The sequence below is a fragment of the Mus caroli genome, unplaced genomic scaffold (genome assembly GCF_978045245.1).
Source record: "Mus caroli unplaced genomic scaffold, Mus_caroli_1 scaffold_1, whole genome shotgun sequence".
NCBI lineage: Eukaryota > Metazoa > Chordata > Mammalia > Rodentia > Muridae > Mus > Mus caroli.
This window is the reverse complement of record NW_028227256.1, coordinates 147,819,459-147,843,797: the sequence shown is the minus strand read 5'-3', so window position 1 is coordinate 147,843,797 and position 24,339 is coordinate 147,819,459. Positions and strand designations below refer to the sequence as shown.

Genomic DNA, 24,339 nt, shown 5'->3' with positions numbered 1-24,339 from the left:
ATGTGAAAAAAAGGTTAGGTAGAATAATAATAAAAAAATCTATGAACCTTAAGTAAGAAATGTTCAGAGCTGTTATTAAGCTAGCTAAATGCATTTTACATTAAATAAAATGTAAGAAATTTTAAGCCTGTAATAACAGCAAGCAGAATTGTATTTGCTATGACTAAAATCACTGTAATAACTATACAATTTTTAGCAAGTTGAGTCTTCAAATGCCAACTCATTCACACTCAGAAAATGGAGATTAGTTTCAATTAAAAGCAGTATCTTACAACATGCCAACACATTAAAAATTCTTCTACTATTTGGAAGGAAGGAAGGAAGGACCATGTGATGGAAAAGAGAATTTACAAGGTGGCTTTTTCAGAAGCTGGGTTCTTTTAATACCTGAACTGGTGGTCCCAGCTCCTGAGGTGGGGCGTGAATGGTCAGGCGTGGGGGGAGAGGATGTGGTGGGCGCCTTGGTGACTGTGGTGCTTGCGGAGTCTGTCTCTCAGACGCTGACGTGGGCTGCTGTTCCCTGGCGACCTCCTGAGAGAACGAAGACTCTGCTGCACTTGTATTTCCTTCACCTATGGAAGAAAGACTTCAGTTTGGAAACCAAGCCCAGACTATGAAATCACATGGCCTAAACCTCCAAGGGTCTCACAGAGTCCTGGCTCATTTCAAACTTGCTATGTAGTAGGCTAGCCTTGAACTTCAGTTCCTCCTACCTGAGGAATACTGGGATTACCTCTGCCTCACTCTGGATGGTTAACAGACAAGCAGGCAAGTAAGCACTCTCCCTTCAAGACTCAAACGTTTGACAGATGAAAGCACTCTGCTCAGGATTTGATCAAGCATGTATTTACTACATTTTGGCTTATGCTACTATATTTTCTTAATGTTTAAATGTGCTTATGAGTGTCTGTGTGCCTATGGAAGCTGGAAGAGAGTGGGTCCCTTGCAGCATGTGTTACAGATGGCTATATACCACCTAATACAGAAACTAAATTCAGGCTGATTAAAGAGCAATATGTGCTCTTAACCACTGAGTTATCTCTCTAGTCCAATATTATTCTTCATCAGTGCACAAACTACTTAACCCTTTCTAGAGAAGCAGCATGTCAATCAATCAAGGTGACTAAGAAAAAGCCTCACTGTTAATAATTTTATATTTTGGTTCTCCCAAACTTCAAATTCCAATTACTACTCAGGTATCTAGATCTTGTTGTCTTCCACTATGAAATGTAGGATGCCAGAGAATAGTTTATAAATGTGATCTAGAATCAGAACCCTGTCCTGACAGTTGGTATTTAAAACACTTTACTTTTCTATAATCCAAATTATTAACTTAAATTTAGTTTGAGAATTTGGGACAAATAAAACTAGTCACAAGAGTAGTACCTTAACAAACAGAACTTATTTTTACTTTATTTTTTTTTAGATAGACTTTTGCCTGCATGCATGTCTGTGTACTACTATACGCATGCCTGGTGTCCACAGAGGCTGTGACAGGTCACCTGGAAGGTGATCACTGTGGGGCTCCACATGAGTGCTAGGATCTGAATCTGGTGCCTTTTCAAGAGGAGCCAAGTGCTCTTAAAAAATACTGAACCATCTCTCTAGCCCTATAAACAATTTGAAAATGGACCAACTCTAACCTTAAGACTACTAGAACTTAAAAAAAAAAAGACTACTAGAACTTAATTTTGATCGACACAAAAATTCCCACTCCTCCCAAAAGAAGTCTTGTATGTGTTATATTTGGGGAAAAATGGCTAAGAATATCTTTTGCGAAAAAACCTTCAGTGGTAGTATCTAAAGACACATCTACATACAAATCTTAAAACATGGTTTTGGTGGACCAACCTCTTCTAGCTGTGAGCTGCTACCCATCCCTGCTTTAATTATTCCAAATGGCTTTATGCTACATTAGAGAGTCTAAGACATTTGACCTTCACAATAGTTCAATGAGGTGGACAGATAGTATAATGGCATCTAATAGGCCACATCAGGAGGGCAGAACACTTAGTTACCAATTTACTAGAGCTGTACTACATCAGAAATACAACTCTCGTTTAAAAAATATTACCACCAGACTACTCTACTGAAAGACTAATGCTCTTACCACTGTTTTGAGAATCAGCAGCTCTCTGATTACTTTCAGCTCCACCCATACTTTCTTCTGTTTCTGTACCTGGATCAGTCCCATCACCACCCTAAGAACAAAATGTAATGACTGAAGCAAATCAAATGACTAGGTTACAAAAAAAAGCCACACCAAATGATTAAAAGCAAACAAACCAGAGGAAAACCAAACCAAGCCAGCCAAACAAACAAAACTTCAACGGTATGAAGACTTTTATTATCCTGGTAACACAAGCTTTTCTATATGACAGGAAAACAGGAAGCTTTCTAAGCACAGTGCTTAAGGAGACAGTTCCAATTCTAACCAGTTACCTCAGCATCATCAGCTTCATATCCATCATTACCATCTGCACTACCAGTTCCTTCATTACTATCTTCACCCTCATCTCCCATCCCCGTGTCATCTTCATCATCATCATCATCTTCTTCTTCATCCTCTTCATAATCCTAGAAGAAGATGTCCAGTGTGAATAAAGTGCACGCCACTCCTTTTGCACACTTAGAATTAGCACACAGGAGCGTTTCAAGACTTTTGACGGCTCCACAGTAAGGAAAAAACAAAAATACAAACAAAAAACTGTAACATTTCAAAGAATGAAAATGATTGATTTGGAAATGGTACAGGGTGCTAAAGTAGAAACAAACAAACAAAAACAACTATGAACTCCTGTTTCTTCTTTTATTTCCAGAAACAAGAGCACAGGCCATCAGATTCATATAGCCATTTTTATTAAGACTAAAGATGAAATCTGAAAACAAATCCTAAATGGCACAGCAATCATTTACAAACAAGCTAGGCAGGCCATACATTTCTATAATCCCAGTACTCAAAAGACTGAAGCAGAATTTTTGAGACTTCACAGCAAGCTTGGGCTATATGATACACCAAGATCCTACCTCTAATAAATAACAAAATAATGCGGCCAAAACAAGGTAATCAAAATGTTTAAAAACTGATTATCCACCATCGGCTTTTTAATTCTAATATACAATACTACATTCCTGAACTAATCTGTATAAAAGAACTTGATAATCTAATAAAACTGACTGGGAATGAGAATCCACTACTTGATATATTAGAAGTACCAAAGACTTAAAGCACAATGGTTGAAACCAGCACACAGGTAAAAGGTAAGAAGATCCAGAGCTCAAGGCCAATGTGCACAGTGCACTGGCTTTGAGCCCTAGCTCTGGAAGGGAAGCAGAAGGAAGGCTGATAAATACTAAACTCACTTCATGTTCGCCATCATTTTCTTCATCATCATCTTCATCATCACTGTCAATCACAATTACATCATCTCCTTTGCCTTGACCATCTTGAGAGGAAGTAGTCTGTTGATCTGACTGAAGTGGTCCAAGATCGATTTGTAGAGATTGTGATGTTTCTTCACTGTCTTCCATTGGTGTATAATCTCCCTGGGTAACTCCCTTTAAGAGTTAAAAAGGTCTTTACCAAAACTAGAAATAATCTGGATACATAATGAATAAATTAAAATATTTCTATTGTTTTAAAATAAAAAACATAACAAAAAACTAATATTACCCCATTACACTGATTATGTTTTGAAACACTGCAATACACACATAAACTGACTATCCTTAGCCCCAAAACTGGAACCTAAAACGTGTAACACGTGAAAGAAGAGGAGGTGCAGTGGGAGGAGGTTAAGGAGCGGGAATATATAGCAATCAATCAAGTAAGTAAATAAAAGGGTATCTCACAGGGCCACACCACGAGAAATGAAACTACAGGCAAGAGATGACAGCTGAGAGGTAGAGTTAGTCTATTCCAGGGATGAGCCCATACCTGATTGTCCAATATACACAAAACCTTGAATTTATGTAGATATAAAATGTGAAAATGGGACCCAGTAGGTTTTATTTATATATATGTACATGTATGCACGTATGCATACATACATAGAACATGTAATAATAATAACAGGGAAAAAGTTATCACTTTGATAGGGAAGGGGGTACATGGAAGAAGTTGGAGTGGCTGAAGAAAGGAAGAGTGATATAATTATGTTTTAATTAAAAATATACAAGAATTAAAAATAAAAAATAATTTACAGATGGTTAAACCTTTCAGTCTATATGTGGCAAAGACTGGCATAAACCAAAGCTCTGCATTCTAAAGATCAGGTTCATTCTCAGAGCCTCCTCTAAAAACAAGCATATCAAGAACTGGGGAGGCTGGGAGGACAGCTCCATAGGTGAGCCATGGCACCCAAAGTGCTCAAGCCTTAATTAAGTCCTCAGAACACCAGCCTAAACCGACATTACCAAGTGACAGTAACCCCAAACAGTGCTTTTTGCTGGTCTCTAGACAAATACGCCAAAGTCTGCATGAAATGCTGTTGGTACTGGATAAGGGACACTCAGTACTCAGCATATGCTAGATACTAAAATAATTTTTTGCATAATTACTTTCTACATTTTGCTTGCTATTAAAATAAACTATTAACAAAAATTTCTGACACTGATTTAAAAAATGAATCATTTGGCTTAAGTATTCAGTAAATTTATTTTTTTCCAAATTATTAAGTAGCATCTATGAGTTAAGAAATTTATGAACGACAACAATCAATACAAAACAATATACAATAACAAACAATAAAATCAGAGAAACAAATTTAAGAACCTGTTTTAAAGCATACAGTGTCAGACATGATAGTATATGCCTGTAATTCCAACACTTAAAAAAAGCAGGGCTGTCTGAATTTAAGGCTAGCCTAGGCTACACGGTAAAAAAACTTGCCTCAAAAAGCAAAACAAAACAAATTTAAAAATGCAAGTAGTGAGCCGGGCGTGGTGGCGCACGCCTTTAATCCCAGAACTCGGGAGGCAGAGGCAGGCGGATTTCTGAGTTCGAGGCCAACCTGGTCTACAAAATTAGTTCCAGGACAGCCAGGACTACACAGAGAAACCCTATCTCGAAAAACAAAACAAAACAAAAACAAAAAAACAAACAAACAAACAAAAAAGCAAGTAGTGTTTCAATAGGTCAAAGTTAACTCTTATTTACTCAAAACAATTGATTTTTAATAGTTTTATATTTTTACTCACTTCTCCAATGGAATCTTGAGAGTCCTGATTATAGGCTTGAGTTTCTGCCTCTCCATCAGTACTTTCTTCTGCCATAACTTCTTCCTAAATCATAATAGGTTATTTCTTACTGAATCAGTGAACTACATGAATCGTCATCATTCTGCCAGTGTTTCTCTAAAAAGTTAAGTCGACAATTCTATGAAGCTGTGCCACAAATGTTTATATAAACATACTCAAATACCTCTTCAACGAACATTAATGAATACACACATATAACATTTAGCATTATTACTGTTATACAACCTAACTCATCACAGTCTATGGTTGAGAAGGAACGTAATTTTGGCTAGCCTTAATCTTAAAATCACATGGCAAGTAATGTCAATGTGCAGATGCCAATGACTAGACTTCCTTACAAAAGCAGAATTTAATTTGCTTCTGCTTTTATTAAATGGGAAGGAATTCATGAAAAGATATGCAAAGACTATAAACCAAGTGATAATGGCAAAATACCTTAGCTATAAGTGAAAACTACAGTTCAGGAAATTTTAGGATAATCTCCCAAAACTTAATTTGACATTGAGTATGACTGACAGCTAGCTCTTAGCTGCTGATGCAAGGGTAATTACACAGGAGTGTGACAGACCTCGGTTCCAACGGGTGTGACTGTCTTCAGCTTCTTCGGGAGAGGTATTTCCACTGTGTCCTCAGAGACTTGGTCTCCTGCTTCCATGGTGCTGTCCTCTTCCTCCTCCCGAGTGCGCTTTGGCAAGGAGGAACTTGGGGTAGCTGAAACTTTCAGATCATACAATTTCAACCTCAAAAGTCAGATCATTGTAACTTCATTTAGACAAAGATAATATTAGAACCAGTCTTAAAACTAGAACTCTGTATGACACATCTGATAAATGGCTATTTACAAAGTTTACATAGGACTTTCTATAAAAATAAAGAAAAATCATACTGTATATGCTAAATAATATGAACAGCTTTAATTTTCAGGATTCACATTAAGTTACATATAATATGTTGGCTATTTTTCCCCTTTAAAAACAGCCCAAAATATCTGGGGGTAGGAGGGCTTTTACTTAATGATAAAAACTGAAATTGAACTAATAGTAAATATGAATGTTATTTTCTAATAATTTAAATTATTACAATAAATGTAATTTTTAAGCTACATCAAGCACACATTTGAACTGTTCTTGTATCTACTGTTAAATATGATTAAAACTAAATAAAAATATTTACTTTCTTCATAGTAACACTGGATAGAAAGCAAATTGTTTTAGGCAATAGTCAAGATGTATTGCACCTAAGATTTGAAGCATATATGTCTACTGCAGCTTCATTTTAAAATTTAATCTTACTAGTCTAGAAGATGGCTTAGCCATCTTAAGCAACCAGTTAAGAGCACTGATGCTCTTCAAGAGGACCCAGAGTCAGTCCCCAATACCTGTCACTACAGTTTCCGGGGATATGATGCCCTCCTTTGATCTCTGTGGACACTAGGCTCGCACATGACACCCAAATATACAGAGACAGAGCATCCATAGACATAAAAATAAAACAACAGAAAATATTAAAATGAAATCTTACCAGTGCCAAACACTGCTGTGGAAGTAGATGGCCGCTCCACTGGGGAACTCTGTACTACCTCAACTATGTTTGGGGACAATTCTTGATTTGTAGGCTCAATCTGCGGGTGGCTCTGTTGAGTGGGTTGTACAAAAGCTGTAGCTTGTGTTTGCTGCTGTACAGTTAGGATGGGCTGAGAAATGGAGGGCTGAACATTAGGACTAGTAGAACGAACAGATCCACTTGCGTTTCCAAATACTGGAACATGTTCCACAGGCCCTTCTGACTGCATAGCTGAAAATAATTACAATATTTAGTAAGTATGCCTTCTAATCTACCAAAACTGAGTTATTTTACCTTATTCTTTAACATACATTTTATTAACTTTTTTTCTATGTCTTACCATTTAATACATAAAAATGTGCACAAAAGTTATATATTGTACTGCCTATGTCTCTAATACAGCAGTATGTAATATTTGGTGGGTAAGTACATGTTTGAAAGCGTTGTACTATTTATTGGTCTAATAAAATTATAAATAGATGTAATTAATATTAAGAAGCTGAACATGGTGAGAAATTTTGTTTTTAACTGGTATCACAATGACACCATGAAAACAGGAAATGGGTTCAGAGGTGAATGGTACAGTGTTTGTACATGCGTAAGGTTTGATCCTTAACCGCCCAAAACCAACCAACCAACCAACCAACCAACCAACCAACCAACCAACCAACCAGTTTCTCCGTCCTAAAAAAAAAAAAAGAGTTTAGTTTGGTAATCTATCTGTTAATCTTTTATTGAATGGAGGATATATATTTTTGGAGTGCTTACATTATACATTGTGTACTGGCTGGTTTTGTGTGTCAACTTGACACAGGCTGAAGTTACCACAAATAAAGGAGCCTCCCTTGAGGAAATGCCTCCATGAGATCTAGTTGTAAGGCATTTTCTCAACCAAGGGTGGAGGGCTCAGCCCATTGTGGGTGGTGCCATCCCTGGGCTGGTAGCTCTGGGTTCTGTAAGAAAGCAAGCTGAGCAAGCCAGGGGAAGCAAGCCAGTAAGGAACATCCTTCCATGGCCTCTGCATCAGCTCCTGCTTCCTGACCTGCTTGAGTTCCAGTCCTGACTTCTTTTGGTGATGAATAGCAATGTGAAAGTGTAAGCTGAATAAACCCTTTCCTTCCCAACTTGCTTCTTGGTCATGATGTTCTGTGCAGGAGTAGAAACCCTGACTAAGACACATTGTTGGGGACATGGTCTTTCTATAGAACTTTGGTTGGCCTTGAACTAGATACCTACCTGCCTACCTCTCCTTCTGATGAGATAAAAGGTATATGACACCAACAACTACCTGTACATTTACTCAATTCTAACACGTCAAAGCAGTTTAAGATCTTGCAAACCTTTTATTGAACATCTACTTTAACGTTAAGGAAAGAGATTGAACAACGAAGAAAATGAAACTCTGATTCCCAATATAGTAGATTGAAAAGTACACGTGAAATCAAGTTCAATGATTAAATTACTACAATTCAATGGGAAGAGAGTAAGAGAAAGCATCAGAAAGTGCAGGGAGCTTCGGTGAAAGGATGATATTCAATTTGAAAGAGCAATTTTATACTATGGTTTTTCAAAATGGATTTCATAGCATATATCTTAGTCATTAGAAGAGAACACGTGGTTCCAGAAAGCAAAGCGATGGATGTTGGGAATATATTTTCCCTCTTTGTTAGCTTAAAGAAAAGAACAGCAGAAGAGAAGGAAGAAATTTACTGTATTTACAATATGTATCTTGGGCAGCCACATGGCACATGTTTATGAGGCAGAAAAATCATGAGTTGAAGACCAGCCTGGACTCAAAAATAAACAGGGCTGAGAATGTAGGTTAGTCAAAAACCACTTACCTGAGTTTGATGACTATTGGGGGGAAAAACCCCAAGCACAAGTGTTCTAGGAATCATACACTTCAAAATATTCACTACTTTTGTCATGCATGATCTGACTTAGACTTTATATGCTACACTTACCCTTACAGCTCTTATCCTCTCAAAAGAAATGCATACAAGCAGTCAGCCAATCAGATGTGTTCTTTCACTCACCTTCCTGTGACTCCACCTGTGTAGTAGGCATTACGGTGGCTGTTGGGGTAGTGGTCAGATTTGTCACCGTTGCAGGTGTAACCATTGGGCGAATACTTGCCCTGGGTGTCGACTTATTCCCAGCCATAGCTGCAGCTGTCACTTTACTTGGAGTAGAAACAACAGGAGTTGGCTTGATATTGGCTGTTGGTGGGTCTGATGTGCTGGCACTTAATGAAAGAAAAATCCAAAATAACCCAGTGAGAATTAAATTGATGAGCCCTTGTAAAATCTATGTACCCTATAAAAAGGAAGGCATGCCCTATTTAAAGTGATATCTTATTCAGCAGGTATTACCTTAACCCAGTTCAAATCTTACTATTTTTTCTGAACTCTATTTTGGATATACTTGGTAGGTTTAAAATAGGTAGTTTTTTTAAAGACAATGAATATAGCTTTTGACTTTCTAGGCATGAAATCCTAAAATTTATTAACAAAGGATTTGAATTTCAGTACTAAAAACTATAGGGCATGTTCCAGAGTGGTATAATCTGGCAATATAGAAAAAGCACCTAAATGTTGAGTTACTTTCAACCCAGAACTTAAATTTGTAAACTATTTTATGATTTATGTATATGGATGTTTGTCTGCATGAAGGTCTAGGCATCATGTGTGTGCCTGGTGCCCAGTGAGACTGGACGGTGTTGGATCCTCTGGACCTGGGAGTTATGGATGGTTGTGAGGTACATAGGTGCTGGGAATGAAGCCCAAGTCCTCTGGAAGTGCAGCCAGTGGTGAGCCATCATCTCTCCAACCCCAGCCTAGACTTTTATAGCTGTTATGAACATGATAATGCATGAGTAGGAGCTTATCTTATTTATAAACCAATTATAAACTAAGCCACAAGGTGTTTCTGGTCACTACAGCTTTAGACATAGGAATGAAAGCATACTGATAACAAGATTTGAAAACTACATCACCTGACTCTTTTGGAACTTTAAAGGCAGACTATAAAAGAACTAAAACTCACATTCCTCTTTCACCAGAAGCTGGAGTGGTTTTCAGTGTGATTTGTCTCTGCTGTTCTGGAGCCTATAAAGAAGAAAAGCATTAACTTCTGTGTTTATTACACCCAAAAGTCCACTGAACAAAGATGTTAAGACTATTTATTATCAACTGTCTGTATATTTGAAATTTTAGTCCAAATTCTAACAGACTCCTAAAAACCAGGCACTTCCAAATAAAATATACACAAGTCACAAGTGGTTTGTCATGTAAGCGCAATCAGCAGTCACCTTATTAGTGGGTTCTTGAGGCTCATCCCTCTGCTCAAGGTGTCGCTCTTGATGCTCTCTGAGCTCTCTCTCTAAGCGACTAATCCGACCTTCATACTGGGACTTAAGCGCAGTCATTCGGACATCAAGCTCATCTTTCTGCTGATCTAGAGCTCCGTTCCTTTGTTTAAGCTCTTCGTTTTCTTTAGTCAGCTGATCTTTCACACCTAAAATAAGCATGTAAATATAACCAGACATCAGAAACATTATGCAATTAAATGGCATGTACAGTTAGCATTACATCCTGCCCTATGCTATATATTAGTTCTGATACACTCACTACCTATATCTCAGTAAGCAAATTTCTAAACAGATCTATGTTTATTACTTACTCCAGCATAAAAATATGTAAATTATCCTAAAAAATTTAAGTTAATGTAAATTAACTTTACCAGGAGCTTGTTCATATATGAATATTATTCGTTACTAGGAATTATAAAACATTCACATCATACAATTTATATAGTATATAATAAAAAAGTAGACCAGTGACGCCAGGTGTAGTGGTGTACACCTTTAGTCCTAATACTCAGGAGGCAGGCATATCTCTTGTGAGCTGGAGACCAGCCTGGTCTACAAAGCAATTTCTAGGATAGCCAAGGCTGTTATACAGAGAAACAATTGGTCTCAAACCATCCTTCCCCCCACCCCCCGACCCTCAAAAAAAAAAAAAAAAAAATCAAAACTGTATTTTTTTTGAAGTCGCTGTAAGATAAACCTTAGATATCATAAAAAATAATCAGACAGGAAAAGCAGAGTGACCTGCTGTTTAACTGGGAACCTTACGCATGTGATATACCACTCACTCTCCAGGAAGTCCATGGGAGTACTCAACTAAAAGTACAGAAACACCCTTAGGCTGGTAAGAAAACATTCTGTGTTGTTTACAAAGCAGGTAGGCAGCAATCTGGACTTAAAGAACGTCACAGGTAGAACTGTTCCATATGGTCACAAAGGGGAACAGTACTCCAAGCTACCAGTGCTCTTTGTAAGTACAGCAAACACATCATTTGAAAATTGTATTTTCCAAGGCTAGAGAGATGGATGGTTTAAAGAGTACTAGCTGTTCTTCTAGGAGTCAAGTTTGATTCCCAACACCTATCTAGTGGCTTGCAACTATCCATGACTCAACTTCCAGAGTAGGTAACACTCGCTTTTTGTCTGTGTGGGTGTGTGTATAGGATACACGAAATTACCAGATAGGTGTGCAATTCTTGATTTGGCTAGTGTAAGTGCCTTCCAAGTTTTTTCATGCTTTTCATTCATTTGCTGTAGGAGCTGCTCCTCCTTTGTGGTTTTATCCTGGAGGTCCTGACGAAGGCGTGACAGTTCAGACTGAAGCTGCACCGTCTGTTCCTGGAGACTTCTTGCTTCTGTCTCTTTTTCAGATAATGTCTTTTTAAGAAAAAAAAAAAAGTATCACATAACTCAAATCAGTTCAAAGTTTGTGGGTTTTTAAAAAAAATTTATTTATTTTTAATTAGGTATTTTCTTCATTTACATTTCAAATGCTATCCCAAAAGTCCCCCAGACCCTCCCCCGCCACTCCCCTACCCACCCACTCCCACTTCTTGGCCCTGTCGGTCTCCCGTTCTGAGGCATATAAAGTTTGCAAGACCAAGGGGCCTCTCTTCCCAATGATGGCCGATAGGCCATCTTCTGATACATATGCAGCTAGAGACACGAGCTCCGGGGGTACTGGTTAGTTCATATTGTTGTTCCTCAAAGTTTGTGTTTTATAAACTATTGGAACACTTTTACAAGCTCTAAATGGTAATGGGTGTGTCAATGTTTAAACCTATTACTGAGGCTTACAGAGAGAACTAGGAACCTTCCATAGCCCTCACAATCCTACCTTCTGCAGATTCTCTACTTGACCCTCAAGTGACTTTGTCTTTGTTTCGGACTGGCTGAGGGTATCTTTGAGCTCCTGCATTTCCTGGACAGAGATGTGCTGCTCCTGATGGTCTCCTGAAGACTGAGTGGAAGTCTCCATGGCCTAAGATGGTGTGTAGTAATTTATTTAGTAATTCTACTGCTGCAACTTAAGAGACAATCCTAAATGTTCAAAATTACTTATAAGAGCACTCAAAAACGAATTTCTACAGAACAATTTCAGTGTTCAGAATCAGGGAATGAGTTATGGCTATCCATACAAGTAGACATTAGAGATGGCACTTTGTAAATGCACTCAGACACAGAACAACTCCCTAACGATGATTCAGTCGGAAAAGAGTGACATGATAGCATATGCAAATGACACACTTGGGAAAGTTCTATGCCAAGATAAACATACTAAAGTGCTAACAAATACAAAAAGGATTAAAAGCATTGATAGTTATCATGCACAACTTATCTAAAATGATATAAAATCTATTAGTTGTAAAAACGCATATCCTTAACTTTAATTAACAATGAGCCAATGTGATGGTTAATTCTGGACTGTCAACTGGATTAAGGTAACAAACACTTGAGTGAGACACTGATATGCCCACCTAGGGTGAATCTGTGAGGGTTTTCTCAGAAAGAATTAGTAACTGAGAAGGGGGAGATACAGCCTGTTCTGTAGAGGGAAAATGCAGGAGCATGTTCCCATGTTCCTGCCAAAAACCCTCAAAGTCACGCCTTCTCCGCAGCGATGGGCCTGTATCCCCTAAACACAATGATACTGGGTCACGAGAAAGTGTAACTATACAGTTCTGAAATCAGCTTTGCAAAGAAACAGTATTAGAAATATAAAAAGGCCAGGCATGATAGTGTACACCTTTAATCCCAGCATCTGAGAGACAACAGCAGGCTAAGTTTCAGGCCAGCCTTCCCTACTCTATCTCCAAAAGAAAAAAAAAGAAAAGAAAAAAAAAAAAGAAAAAAGGTTAATAGTAACTTAAAACCAAATAAATATATCACTGTACTTCTATGAGTTAAGACTAAAAACCATTAACAGTCAAAATTAGGGCTGGGGATCACATTTCCTCAAAATACCTTATTTTGTTGCGCTTTCAGTTCTTCAAACTGAGTCTTGTACCTGCGTCCAATTTTCTTGACTTGAGTGATTGTTTTGACCTTTTCCTGTATATCAATTATTTTGGCATCCAAATCTTTCTGAATGCCTTCCTTTTCAGTCCGTGCTTTACTTAAGTCTTCCCTCAGACTCTGGATTAAATTCTGGTTGTTAGTCAAGGATGCATTTGATCTTTGAAAAAAAAAAAGAGAAGAGGTTTCTTAAAAGAACTAAATACACAATGCTTGGCAGATTTTCAGCTTAAGTACTGCTTTAATTAATAATAGCTTTCTAATTAAAATTCCCTCCACCTCAAAGACATGTACTTTATGATTTTGGTCTTTTATTAGACCTTATTACACAGGTCTAATCCAGTTCTGAAGAAACACTGAAGTGCTAAGTGAAGTCCTCAAGTGGTGGCACTCAGTCTCACTAGACATGCGACCAAGGGTTCTCTGTAGGTCAGAGAGTCTCCAGGTTTCCCATAAGGGGCAGAGGAACTTTGTCAGCTGGGGCTTAAAGCCTATATACAGTTTCCTCACATATTCTTCTTGATGCACAACTGTTAGTATTCTATATAGTTTCTCCTACTGTACATGTAATGAACTGAACTTTCATAGCAAGACAACCTAAAAAGAGCAACAGCTAATTCCAACTTTGTACAATTATGAACTCAAGCTTTTTGAATTTCCTTTTCTTTCTTTCTTTCTTTCTTTCTTTCTTTCTTTCTCTCTTTCTTTCTCTCTCTCTTTCTCTCTCTCTCTCTCTCTCTCTTTCTTTCTTTTTATTTATTTATTTTTTAAGAAATAGTATCTCTCATACTGAGCATGCCAAAATACTGTTTGGAATAAAGAAAAAAACATGTAACAGAGATTTGTAAGCTATAAAGTTTTCAATAAGAGACAGGATTAGCACAATTAAAAAACAACAAAAGCTTTATAGACTTTCATAAAGAGGCTATTAACAGAAAAACAAAAACATAAATTGTACGTACGTTATTGACTATCAATTGTTAGAAAAGAAATTAGCTTTAGAGGTACAACATGTAGCTTTTAAATACTCAAGAAAAAAACCTTGATATATGGACACAAAGAATTCAATGTTTTGTTGCCTTACTGAAAAGAAACAGAGGCAAAGAGCCGCAGCGAAGGGCTTTTACCTTTCTATGAACCAGGAGCACATCAGGATCACAGAGAACATATTGTCATTCAGCACTTGAGAGGGGAACACTGAGTTCAAGCCCACCCTGGGTTACACATGGACTAGACCTAGGATACTCTGGGCTACAGAGAGACCTCATCTCATGGGGAAAATCGTGCACTACATATAATTTAAAACGTTCATCCCTAATACCTTGCAATTTCAGCCTTAAGCCTTCCAACTTCTTCATTTAGCTGTTGGATTCTCTTAGTGTGAATTTCCTTTTCAGAAAGCAACTTTCGATATTCTTCTGTATCTGGATCTTTCTGTTGATTTATTAGTTGCTAGAAAAATAGAAGTGCATACTGTCAGGTTATCTAAACACAACGTGCTATAATAAAGTGATTAAAAATCTAGTTTATTCACTTTAACTGTCTTGCCTACAGAGTAGTAAGTATCAAAACAGCATGTTTGAAGTTTTAATTAGGAGAGCAAAATCTAGCCAAGATAGACGGGCAAAACAACATCAAATTTTATTAACTGTTTATCATTTTTCAGAGCTGTGAATGAACTTGAACGAATCTTAAGTTTCTTTTTTTCTTTTAACATTTAGTATGTTATTGTGCATGTAATGTGTGTGTATGTTTATGTGAGTGAGTGTGTGTATTTGTATGTGCACGCGCACATGCCATTAAACACATGTGGAAGTCAACTTGTGAAAGTCAGTTTTCACTGTCTTTATGTTGGCTCTGAAGACTTAAGTTTAGGTCTTCAGGCCAGACTGCAATTAGCCATCTCACTGGACTTTCCTCATTGTGTGTCTACAAAGAGCAAAATGAAGAATAAAGGTGCTCTGAAATTCTGAAATATTTCTTTATCCCTAAATGGTTACCATTCTACAGAATTTCTCGGTATCAGAGAAACTGAGTTTAATTTCTGTCACCAAAAACATTTTTTTTTTTTTTAAAATTAGGTATTTTTTTCATTTACATTTCCAATGCTATCCCAAAAGTCCCCCCTCCCCCCAAAAACCCACTGCTTTAAGAGCCATATTCTTTTTTTTTTTTTTTTTTTTTTTGGTTTGTTTGGTTTTTTTTGAGACAGGGTTTCTCTATATAGCTCTGGTTATACTGGAATTCACTTTGTAGACCAGGCTGGCCTCGAACTCAGAAATCCTCCTGCCTCTGCCTCCCGAGTGCTGGGATCAAAGGCGTGCGCCACCACGCCCTGCAAATGAAGAAAACTAGTCTAGTAAAGTTAGAAAACTCGCATGGAGGTCACACGCTACATAACTAGTATTTTCAAGGTAGACTTCTCACTAAATGCACTATGCTATATGGTCTCATCCCCAAAGGCCCAGTGAACATATTTTCTAAAAGTTCTGCAATAAAATATATATGTATTTTCACACATAAATGTATTTTATGTGTGCTCTTGTCACTTAGAATGACAAGAACTTTAAATAATATATAAAACATTAGTGATGTTAAAAAAGTGGGCTCTAACATGCCATATACTTGTGTGTATAACTATTAGTCTTCTCATGGTGAATGCAATTTTCACTAGTTTCACAACTCTTTAACATCTCTAATTCTTACACTGCTGATGCTCATTTCTGTGTCAGTAAATGGCTAACTGTACTCACCTGGTTCCGTGCTTTCCAACGCTTAACATCCTCTTCCAGTAGCTTCTTTTCTGCCTGGAGCATGCCGCTTTTCTCACTCAGCTCAGCATTGGCTTCTTGTAAGGGTAAAATGTCTAACTCCAGTTTCCTCACCTGAAAAGAGTCCCAGGTATGTTTATAACAAATGGTAAATTAATCTGTGCTGCGGACTGGCCTCAGTTGGGCCCCTTGCTCCTCGGGGAAAATCAGAGTCCCGTACAGGTAGTCAGGGATTCAGTGAAAAGTGACAAACAAATACAGACAAAGGGGTGTTGTATCTGAATGTAATTTGTCAAAGTGAGCATAAGACTTTTATATATTACAGAAAACAAAGAAGTTAAGTGATACACTAAGGTCAGACGAGGTACATTGAGATTATCTGACACAAAACAAAAAATGCATACAAAATGACTGGCAGGAACCAGGCAAGGTTTCCAACAGAGGTAACATCAGCCCTAAGTAAAATCAGCTATTTACAGGAGCCAGGTGAAAGGTCTGATGCAATGCTAGTCTATTGTTAAACCCACCACCAGGGGTCCCTTAGTACATACCTACTTATGCTATTCCTCCAGACCTAGTGAAAAACATGCACCAGGGGAGTTCTTACTACTAACCCTTTCATGAATAGTACAATACTCCCAGCTCCTCCTAAAACCACAACCTTCCTTCCTCCTAGGCCATTGTAAATCCCTGTGTATGGGAGTGACTCGGCTATTACTGTTCTAAGTATTTACTATGTAGACTGAGATTTCTAGCTCTATTCAAGTAAATTGTAAAGCCTAATTTCTTTCTCCCTTACAATACTAGAGCTAATTCTGAACGTTACTGATTAGGTAACATTCTTACTGAATTCCAAGCCCAGGATTGGCTCAAGGACTGCCTAGGACATAGGGACACTGGAGGAGGCTAATCTAACTTAGCTATATGTGAAAAATCAATCCTTAGAGGCACTCATAATAAAACAATATTGAAGGAAAGCACACAGATCCGTTCTCGACTAAAGCAAGGACAGAGTTGGAGCACTCGTTATACAGGATGCCCCGGTTCCAGGTGACTAAGTTTCTGTGAACTTTTTGCCTCGGAACTGTGTCCAAGCTTCTGGGCCTGTCACTCGAGTCACTCCTGGAGTGGGTGTGGCAATCTGTATCTTTATAAATAATAAGGGCTTCTGCGCTCAGCTGGTAAGGCACAAACCTTGGCTTGCATTTGTTGTAGGTTCTGTTCGAGCCTTTCCTTTTCCTCCCGTAGCATCTTGTTGGTCTCCATAACAACGTTCATTGTTTCAGTTTTCTTCATCAGCTCTTCATGTTGCGCCATTGTTTTTGCAGTTACCTGAAACAGTGACAAACACATAGATCAACAACCAGCACTCAGACTCGCCTTTTTCCTACCAGTTCTAATCTTCCCAATAAAAAGTATAGAGAATTTAAATTTCAACTTTAATGAAAGCTTGCAGGTTATTTTCCTTAGGCATGTTAATTTCAAATGAGTTTGAATAAATGTGAGAGACTTAAAGAAAAAAGGACTACAAATGCTGCCAGCAGAGACGCAGCAGCGCTCCAGGTATTTTTTTCTAAAGTACTGTCACTTTGACTCCTGGCTTTGCCCTTCTCACACCTGCTCAGGAGTCTGAGCATTTAGTTATGTTACTCTAGGATGGCACAGTAAGTGAGCTCATGGACTCAGCAGTGAGTTGAGAGCCACCAGTGCTTGGAGTTACCATGGTGAGCTCACTACAGACATCTCACAATAGACCTCATTTTCTTTCTCTACTTGTTACTTTTTCACTTTTTTTTTTTAAATTTGCTTATTTGATGAAAAATTTTTAGTTTAATTTCTTAGTTTCAATCTATTCTAGAATGACTCTAGAATTTTATTTTAGAACGAATCTCAATGTATTTATTTATATACAGCAGCTGCAAAAGATTAGAAAGCTGGAATTTTATATAGTGTATACTACAGTCTAAATGATTCGCATGCACAATCTCAATCCTACCTCTCACCTACAGACAAGGAGACTAAGATCAGGGAAGATAAGCAATGTTCAGCATACCGAGCTAATCCTATGGAAGCAGAATTTCAAACCAGACGTCTACAACAGAGCTTCTAATCACCACACAACTCGGCAATACTGGACAGATGCTAAATTTACAGCTTTAGGATGAGTGCTCAAATTAGTGTATCATGGTAGAAACACATGAGCTTTCCTTCTTTAAGCTTGGTGTATGGACATACCTGCACCTTTTCCCTTTCCGCATTCAGGCTATCCTGCAGTTCTTGCAACTCCCGTTCTAGCAGTTCAACTCTTTGTCGATACCGCAGACTCTCAACCTGAGCCACCTCAAACCTAGTTTCAGCAATTTCTTTTTCTCGTCGAATAAATCTACAAGAAGGCATGTTAAAATTTTAGAAAAGTCTAGTGTTTTAAAACTTGGAGAATTACTAAGACAACAAAATGCATCATTTTAGTATTCACTTTCATATTTCAACGACAGATTACTTTTGGGCTTAGATAGTAGCATTAGAAACATATTATTCTGGGCCTACAAAACGGCTAAGGAAGTAACAGTACTTGTGCATGACATGCATGCACACAAACACTCAGTAATAATAAGTGAATAAACAATTAAAAATAGATTATCTTTAGGCTGTGTCCAATGACACACACCCATAATCATTCCCAACACTTGAGAGGGAGAAGCAGCTGGGGTTAGTGAGGAAAAAAAAATATCTTTAAAATAATTTGAGACATCTAGTTTCCCTTTCCTTTTGTGAAATGGGATCTTGTTATGTAGCCCAGGCTGTCCTGGAATGGCCAGTTCCCACCTTGGCCTTCTAGGTGCCAGGATTACAGATGTGCCCTTCTCACCACGCAGAGCTGGACTTTATCTTTAGTTTCTCAGAAAAGCCAGCTCAAGTTCTTCCTGTGAGATTCAACCTTTAAAAGCACTGATTTAATCTCAGTATCAACAATGAGCACTAGGTTCCTTGGCCAACTGAGGCTGAGTGAGCTGTGCAGCACTACGTTATGCCTTCCTTATTACTGGGCCACTGTAAGAATGTAGTTGACTTACCTAAGAATTTCTAAAATTTGTTCTTGAGATTTCCCTTCTTCATTGAGAGATATATTTAATGGTGCTTGCACAACATCCTTCATAGAGGTGACCACCTTGTCACTTAATTTTTCGATTTGATCATGAAGTAGTCGGTTTTGTTTCTCTAGATCTTCACAGCGAGACACACTTTTGGAAACTTCATCCTACAAGCCAAGGGTCCATCATAATGTTTTCCCAAATGTACAGGAAAAAACAAACATAAGAAACCCTTTCCTTTCTTCAGAACATTCTACTGCGACCTACAACATTACCTTCAACACTCTCTCTCTCTCTTCCCAAGATGCTTTACATTCCAACAGCTGGGATTCTGCTTTCTGAGTTGTTTCTTCCAAATGCTGACGGATTGATGTCATTTTTGAAACCTGTTCCTTGGCAGCTTGCAGAGCTTCGACATCAGCAGCATGTAGCATCAATTCTCTCTCATACTTATTCTGGGCTTCCACAGCGATTTTAGCCTGCAATTAACAATTCCCCCATCGATAAAGATTAAAATCCACAAATTAATACTTTTACACACACATACACACACACACAATATTTCTGTTATATATGCACATGCGTGAAGGCTAAAGGACTTTGGGTGTCCTGCTCTAGAGCTCTCTGTCTATTATTTTCAGACAGGGTCTCTCACTGCACCCTTCTGGTAGCCAGCAACCCTACAACCTTCCGCCTCCCACAGCACTGGGCTTTCACATGTCTGGAAGCTGGAATCCAACCTGAGGCTTAAAACACACTGCTCAGAAACTATGAGAAGAACACTTACTTGTTCCTGACAGTCACGCCTGGCTTGCTGTTCATTACTTAAAGCTGTGCTTGCTCTCTGAAGAGCTTCTTGTACTTCATTCTGAACAGTAGACAGTGTTTTCTTCAATTCACTTAACTAAACAAGAGTAAGCCACAGTTAATTACAATCTGGGAAAATACTTAAGACATTAAACAATCCACTTAAGTAAATTGAATACAGCTATAATCTGATATAATCTACAGTTTTTAACTCTGGCTACTATCTGCAAAATCCAAGGCAGAGCTTCTTTCTAAAAAGCAGCACTAAATAATCAATTTTGTCAAGTGATCTAAATTTTTCAAAAGGAAATTTATACAGATGCACAGAATTGAGTGAAAATATAAAATTAAAATTCATAGGTATGCATTCAAGCAATTTCTGATGAGACAAACCAAAGTATAACTTATGAACTAATAAAGTGAACTCAGATTGCTAAGAAAGCAAGCTCCTGTGAATCCCAGTGAACTCACTTGTTGTTCCATGCTCTCGATGGCTTTCCTCTTGTCATCCTGAAGTTCTTGCTTTTCCTTCTCTACTTCCATCAATTTCTTCTCCAACTGTGTCTGAAACTCTGCTGATTCTTTCAAGCGAACTTCAATGTTCTTATGAACCTCCTCAGTCACCTTCATAAGCAGCCAGAAACAAGAGTAATAACATGATATGCAATACTTTTCCCAATTTAAACTGAACTGGACTAAAGTTACTATTTGTCTTATACTAGGAGAAGAATCCCTAAGATGATGAGCCAAGCAGATATACCACAGAAATCTAGAAGTGTAACTTCTCTTTCAACCTGGGTTTTTCCATATTGAAATCTGAATCTCTTTATTTTCCCTTCCAGCCTCATATTCATTTGCCCAAATCTACTTAGTCTATCACTAAAAGATGTTCCTCACGCACTGATATGGATTGATGCCAGTCACAACAGCATTTTTAAAAAAATGGTGGTACTCTCTACAATATATCCTTAATCCACTACACTACCCTTTGAAGAAAATTTTCGAACTATGACACATTAAGAATCAATGGTTCCATATAAGCGCAAAAAAATAACCTGATATGCTTATCTGAATACTCCCTCGACTGAGGCTTGACAGCTGTCCACTATTTTGATGACCTGCATGCCTCTCTATTCCAATGTTCCCACTTGTCAACTGTGACGCGAAGTCATGCACTAGCAGCAGATAACTCATATTCATTCTCCCCAATGTCTGAGCTTTCTAAATCGTGTAACTTTTGTTTTGATTTATTAGACTCCAAAACTTTCCAAAAGTAAAAGCAACGATGTCACCCTAACCCATAGCACACTGCTTTATAAAGGAGCAAGTTCTTAATTCAGGACAGTGTGACTTATATGTACCTGTTTCTCCTTGTTCAGGGAATCTTCTAAGCTGGTCACCATGGCTCGATACTGCTCCACATTACTAGTACTTGTCTTCAGTCTCTCCTTCAAGTCATTGACCTGTTCTTCAGCCTGCCTTAGCTGACTTTTAAGATCATCAACGTCATCTCTGTCACCAGGCTGACCTGGAAGAAATAAACCGCTCTAGTAAAATATATACTTTCAATTAATGCTTTAAGAAATAATAAAAATGACTTCTGTCAAAAGTACATGAAATCAGGATTAAAGCTAAAATTATCTATAAAGTGTATTTTAATTCATAATCCATGTTGAATATCAGAATAAAAACTAAGTCAGGCATGGTGGCACATGCCTTTAATTCCAGTGCTTGGGGAGCAGTGGCAGACAGATCGCTGACTCAGGTTTGGCATGGTCTACATATAAGTTCTAGGCTGGCCAGAGCCATGGAAGCTAGTGTCTGAGAAAGGAAAGAAGGAAAAAAGAAAGAAGAGAAAGAAGAAGAAAGGAAGAGGAGAAAGGAAGGAAAATTTAAAAGTCTGCTGTATCACTGCTTCCAAAAATTTAAGTGTTTAAAATCTCATCACGAAAATTAAGACTATTTGAAAGAATATTGAACCAAATCCAAACTGCAATTTATCTCAATTTTTGTTTTAGCTAAAGTAAATGGAAAATGAGCAAACTGAAAGTTGAAAGGAATACTTTATCATAAATATCATATCAATAAGAGATTTTAGTAAAACACCTATTAAACATATATCAGACATCTGTATTTAATACATAAATATTATACATACATAACCTTGTTTTCTATTATTAGTAAAACTATATAGAAAGATAATATGGAACAAAAGTTTTAAATGTTTAAAAAGTTGAATTTCTTCATCTGTATAAGACACCCTAATCAAATGAAGTATTTAATCCAAGAATACTAATCAAAATAAATGAGAATAAATGAGAATAAAAACTAAGCCAGGCATAGTGGCACATGCCTTTAATTCCAGCACTTGGGGGTCAGTGGTAGGTAGAGCACTGATTCAGGATTAGCATGGTCTACATATAAGTTCTAGGCTGGACTTTATCATAGATCTAATAAAAACCTCTATGGTGGTTTAAATAAGACTGATCACCCACAGGGTCCAACATTTGTATGCTTGGTTTCCAGTTGGTAGACTGTTTGGAAGGGTTAGAGTGTGATCTTGTTGGAGTAGGTGTGTCACTGGGCGTAGGCTTTGAGGTTTCAAAAGCCAATGCTAGGCCCAGGGCCCCTCTTTCTAGCCAGGATCAAATGAGAAAGTAGCTCTCAGCTACTGTTCTAACACCATGTCTGTCTATAATGCCACCATGCTCTCTGCCATGACGATAAAGTAGTCCTCTAATTAAACTCCTTTCTAAAAGCTGCCTTGGCCATGGTGTCTCTTCACAGCAACAACAACTCTAAGACAAGTTCTCATTTCAATCAATAAACTAATTTCAAGAATCAATAAATGGTTTTATTGTTGTGGTGAACTTGTCTTACATATGTGATGCTCTGGGTTTGATCGACAGAAAATATACCACGCCATACCCATAGATAGCTTCAAAGATCAGAGAACTCAGAACAGCTTAGCCTGATGTCAGACAATTATTTGAATTCTCAAGTCTTCCAAATTTATTATGATTCCCAACTGAACTTTCCTATTTGGAAAATAAATGTTTTTCCCAGCCTTCATAGCATGCAGGAAGAGGGGATTTAGTTTCAAGACAGGGTATAAACTGTAAGACTTGTCTGTTTTACTTAATGCTACACCAAACTACTCTCTTTACCTTTACCGGTTCTCTGTGTGGACTGTGAAGCGAGCTGGGCTTCCATATTATTAAGGTGCTGTTTCAGTGTAGCAATGTCCTTCTGAGCATTTTTTAACAGTTCTTTTGTGTTAAGATGGAGATTTATTTCTGTATCTAGCTGTCTCTTGGTATCTAATAGTTGAACCTGTAAGAAACAAATGCATTAACACTATAAAGATGATTACTAGGTTCTTATGTAACTAGATATTCAAAGTGATATCCTAAGGATCTTAGAACACTTGCTAAGCTAGAAATTCTTAACATGACAAAGCACATATTACAATCATGGTTTCTAGTGTAAGAAAGAGAAGTATAGCCTAGCTTACTGAAATTAGACACAGGAATATGTCACAAGAAAACGAAGAGATCTTAGCAGATTCCCTGAATTGAGAACACAGACCTACAAAGTTCCTGAAGACCAAAGTATCTCTAGTTCATGCTAGAGTGTGTGTGTGTGTGTGTGTGTGTGTACCTCTCTTCAATGTCCGGCACATTTGTGATAAGCATGTTTGTGAAATTATCACATATTACCAAAAGGCTCAACATGAAGAGTAAAGAGCAGCCAAAAACACCAAATATTCCCTGCACCACATAGCCAGGACTTTACAAAGGTCTTGCATCAGTGCTGAGGAATAAGTAGAGTTAAACCAAGCACCATTCTGGGCCTGCTTAATACTTCATTAAAAGCAACACTCAAACTATTTTTAACTTTACTACTTTCCAGAAGTTAACTAGGGAAAATTCTAAAGAATACAAAACATCCAGTATCTAAATTCATGGTCAGAAACTCCTGGGACTACTGCTATTTGTTGTCCTACTAAAGTAGATAGTTAGGATCCTACTGATGGTTAGCACTTTGGCTGCAGGATGGAGAGGTCAACCTTGAAATGAACAGAAAACCTTGAAGAATAGCTTACACTATACCAGATGGTGCTATATAGGCTGCTGGGGGAGAAAAGACATTGCTTACCCAGTGCTAGACCCTCTGTGGTGTAATACTGATTTTGGCAAGAAGTGCCCACCAGTGCAACAATGGCATGGTGGCTATGGGGCTACAAACTGCTTTCTGATTTCCAAGGCCTGCTCTACAGTAAGAATTTCATACCTAGTACTGTAAACCCAGTCAAAAGCCCAGGACTAGGAAGTCTGTAGACCCCCAGCTGGAAACTTCCTGTTGTTGTTTAGCTCAATGGTCATGCTATCGAACTGCACTGCTTTATGCTGCTCTTGACTCTGGCCAGCGAAGCTTCTTTCTTGCAGTGTGTAGTGGTTAATGA

The 24,339-nt window shown here is 37.9% G+C and overlaps 1 protein-coding gene across 3 annotated transcripts in view; it reads right to left on the bottom strand.

Moving 5' to 3' along the window:
- The window catches only part of Tpr (translocated promoter region, nuclear basket protein), a 59,521-nt gene that overhangs the window by 9,623 nt on the left and 25,559 nt on the right, over positions 1-24,339 (bottom strand). For 2 of the 3 annotated variants that reach the window (XM_021154820.3, XM_029482354.2), the window contains exons 22-44: positions 23,042-23,207; positions 21,236-21,402; positions 20,346-20,498; positions 19,855-19,971; positions 19,343-19,546; positions 19,050-19,234; positions 18,211-18,358; positions 17,170-17,307; positions 15,958-16,089; positions 14,526-14,656; positions 13,154-13,364; positions 12,027-12,170; positions 11,368-11,566; positions 10,133-10,338; positions 9,868-9,929; positions 8,859-9,067; positions 6,781-7,053; positions 5,828-5,976; positions 5,200-5,283; positions 3,364-3,558; positions 2,443-2,577; positions 2,111-2,201; positions 388-572 (exon numbers count right to left, since the gene is read on the bottom strand). In XM_021154820.3, coding sequence (XP_021010479.1) covers positions 388-572; positions 2,111-2,201; positions 2,443-2,577; positions 3,364-3,558; positions 5,200-5,283; positions 5,828-5,976; positions 6,781-7,053; positions 8,859-9,067; positions 9,868-9,929; positions 10,133-10,338; positions 11,368-11,566; positions 12,027-12,170; positions 13,154-13,364; positions 14,526-14,656; positions 15,958-16,089; positions 17,170-17,307; positions 18,211-18,358; positions 19,050-19,234; positions 19,343-19,546; positions 19,855-19,971; positions 20,346-20,498; positions 21,236-21,402; positions 23,042-23,207 — 3,684 coding nt within the window. The remainder of the gene's footprint in view (positions 1-387; positions 573-2,110; positions 2,202-2,442; positions 2,578-3,363; positions 3,559-5,199; positions 5,284-5,827; positions 5,977-6,780; positions 7,054-8,858; positions 9,068-9,867; positions 9,930-10,132; positions 10,339-11,367; positions 11,567-12,026; positions 12,171-13,153; positions 13,365-14,525; positions 14,657-15,957; positions 16,090-17,169; positions 17,308-18,210; positions 18,359-19,049; positions 19,235-19,342; positions 19,547-19,854; positions 19,972-20,345; positions 20,499-21,235; positions 21,403-23,041; positions 23,208-24,339) is intronic. The other variant, XM_029482349.2, reaches the window with a different exon arrangement.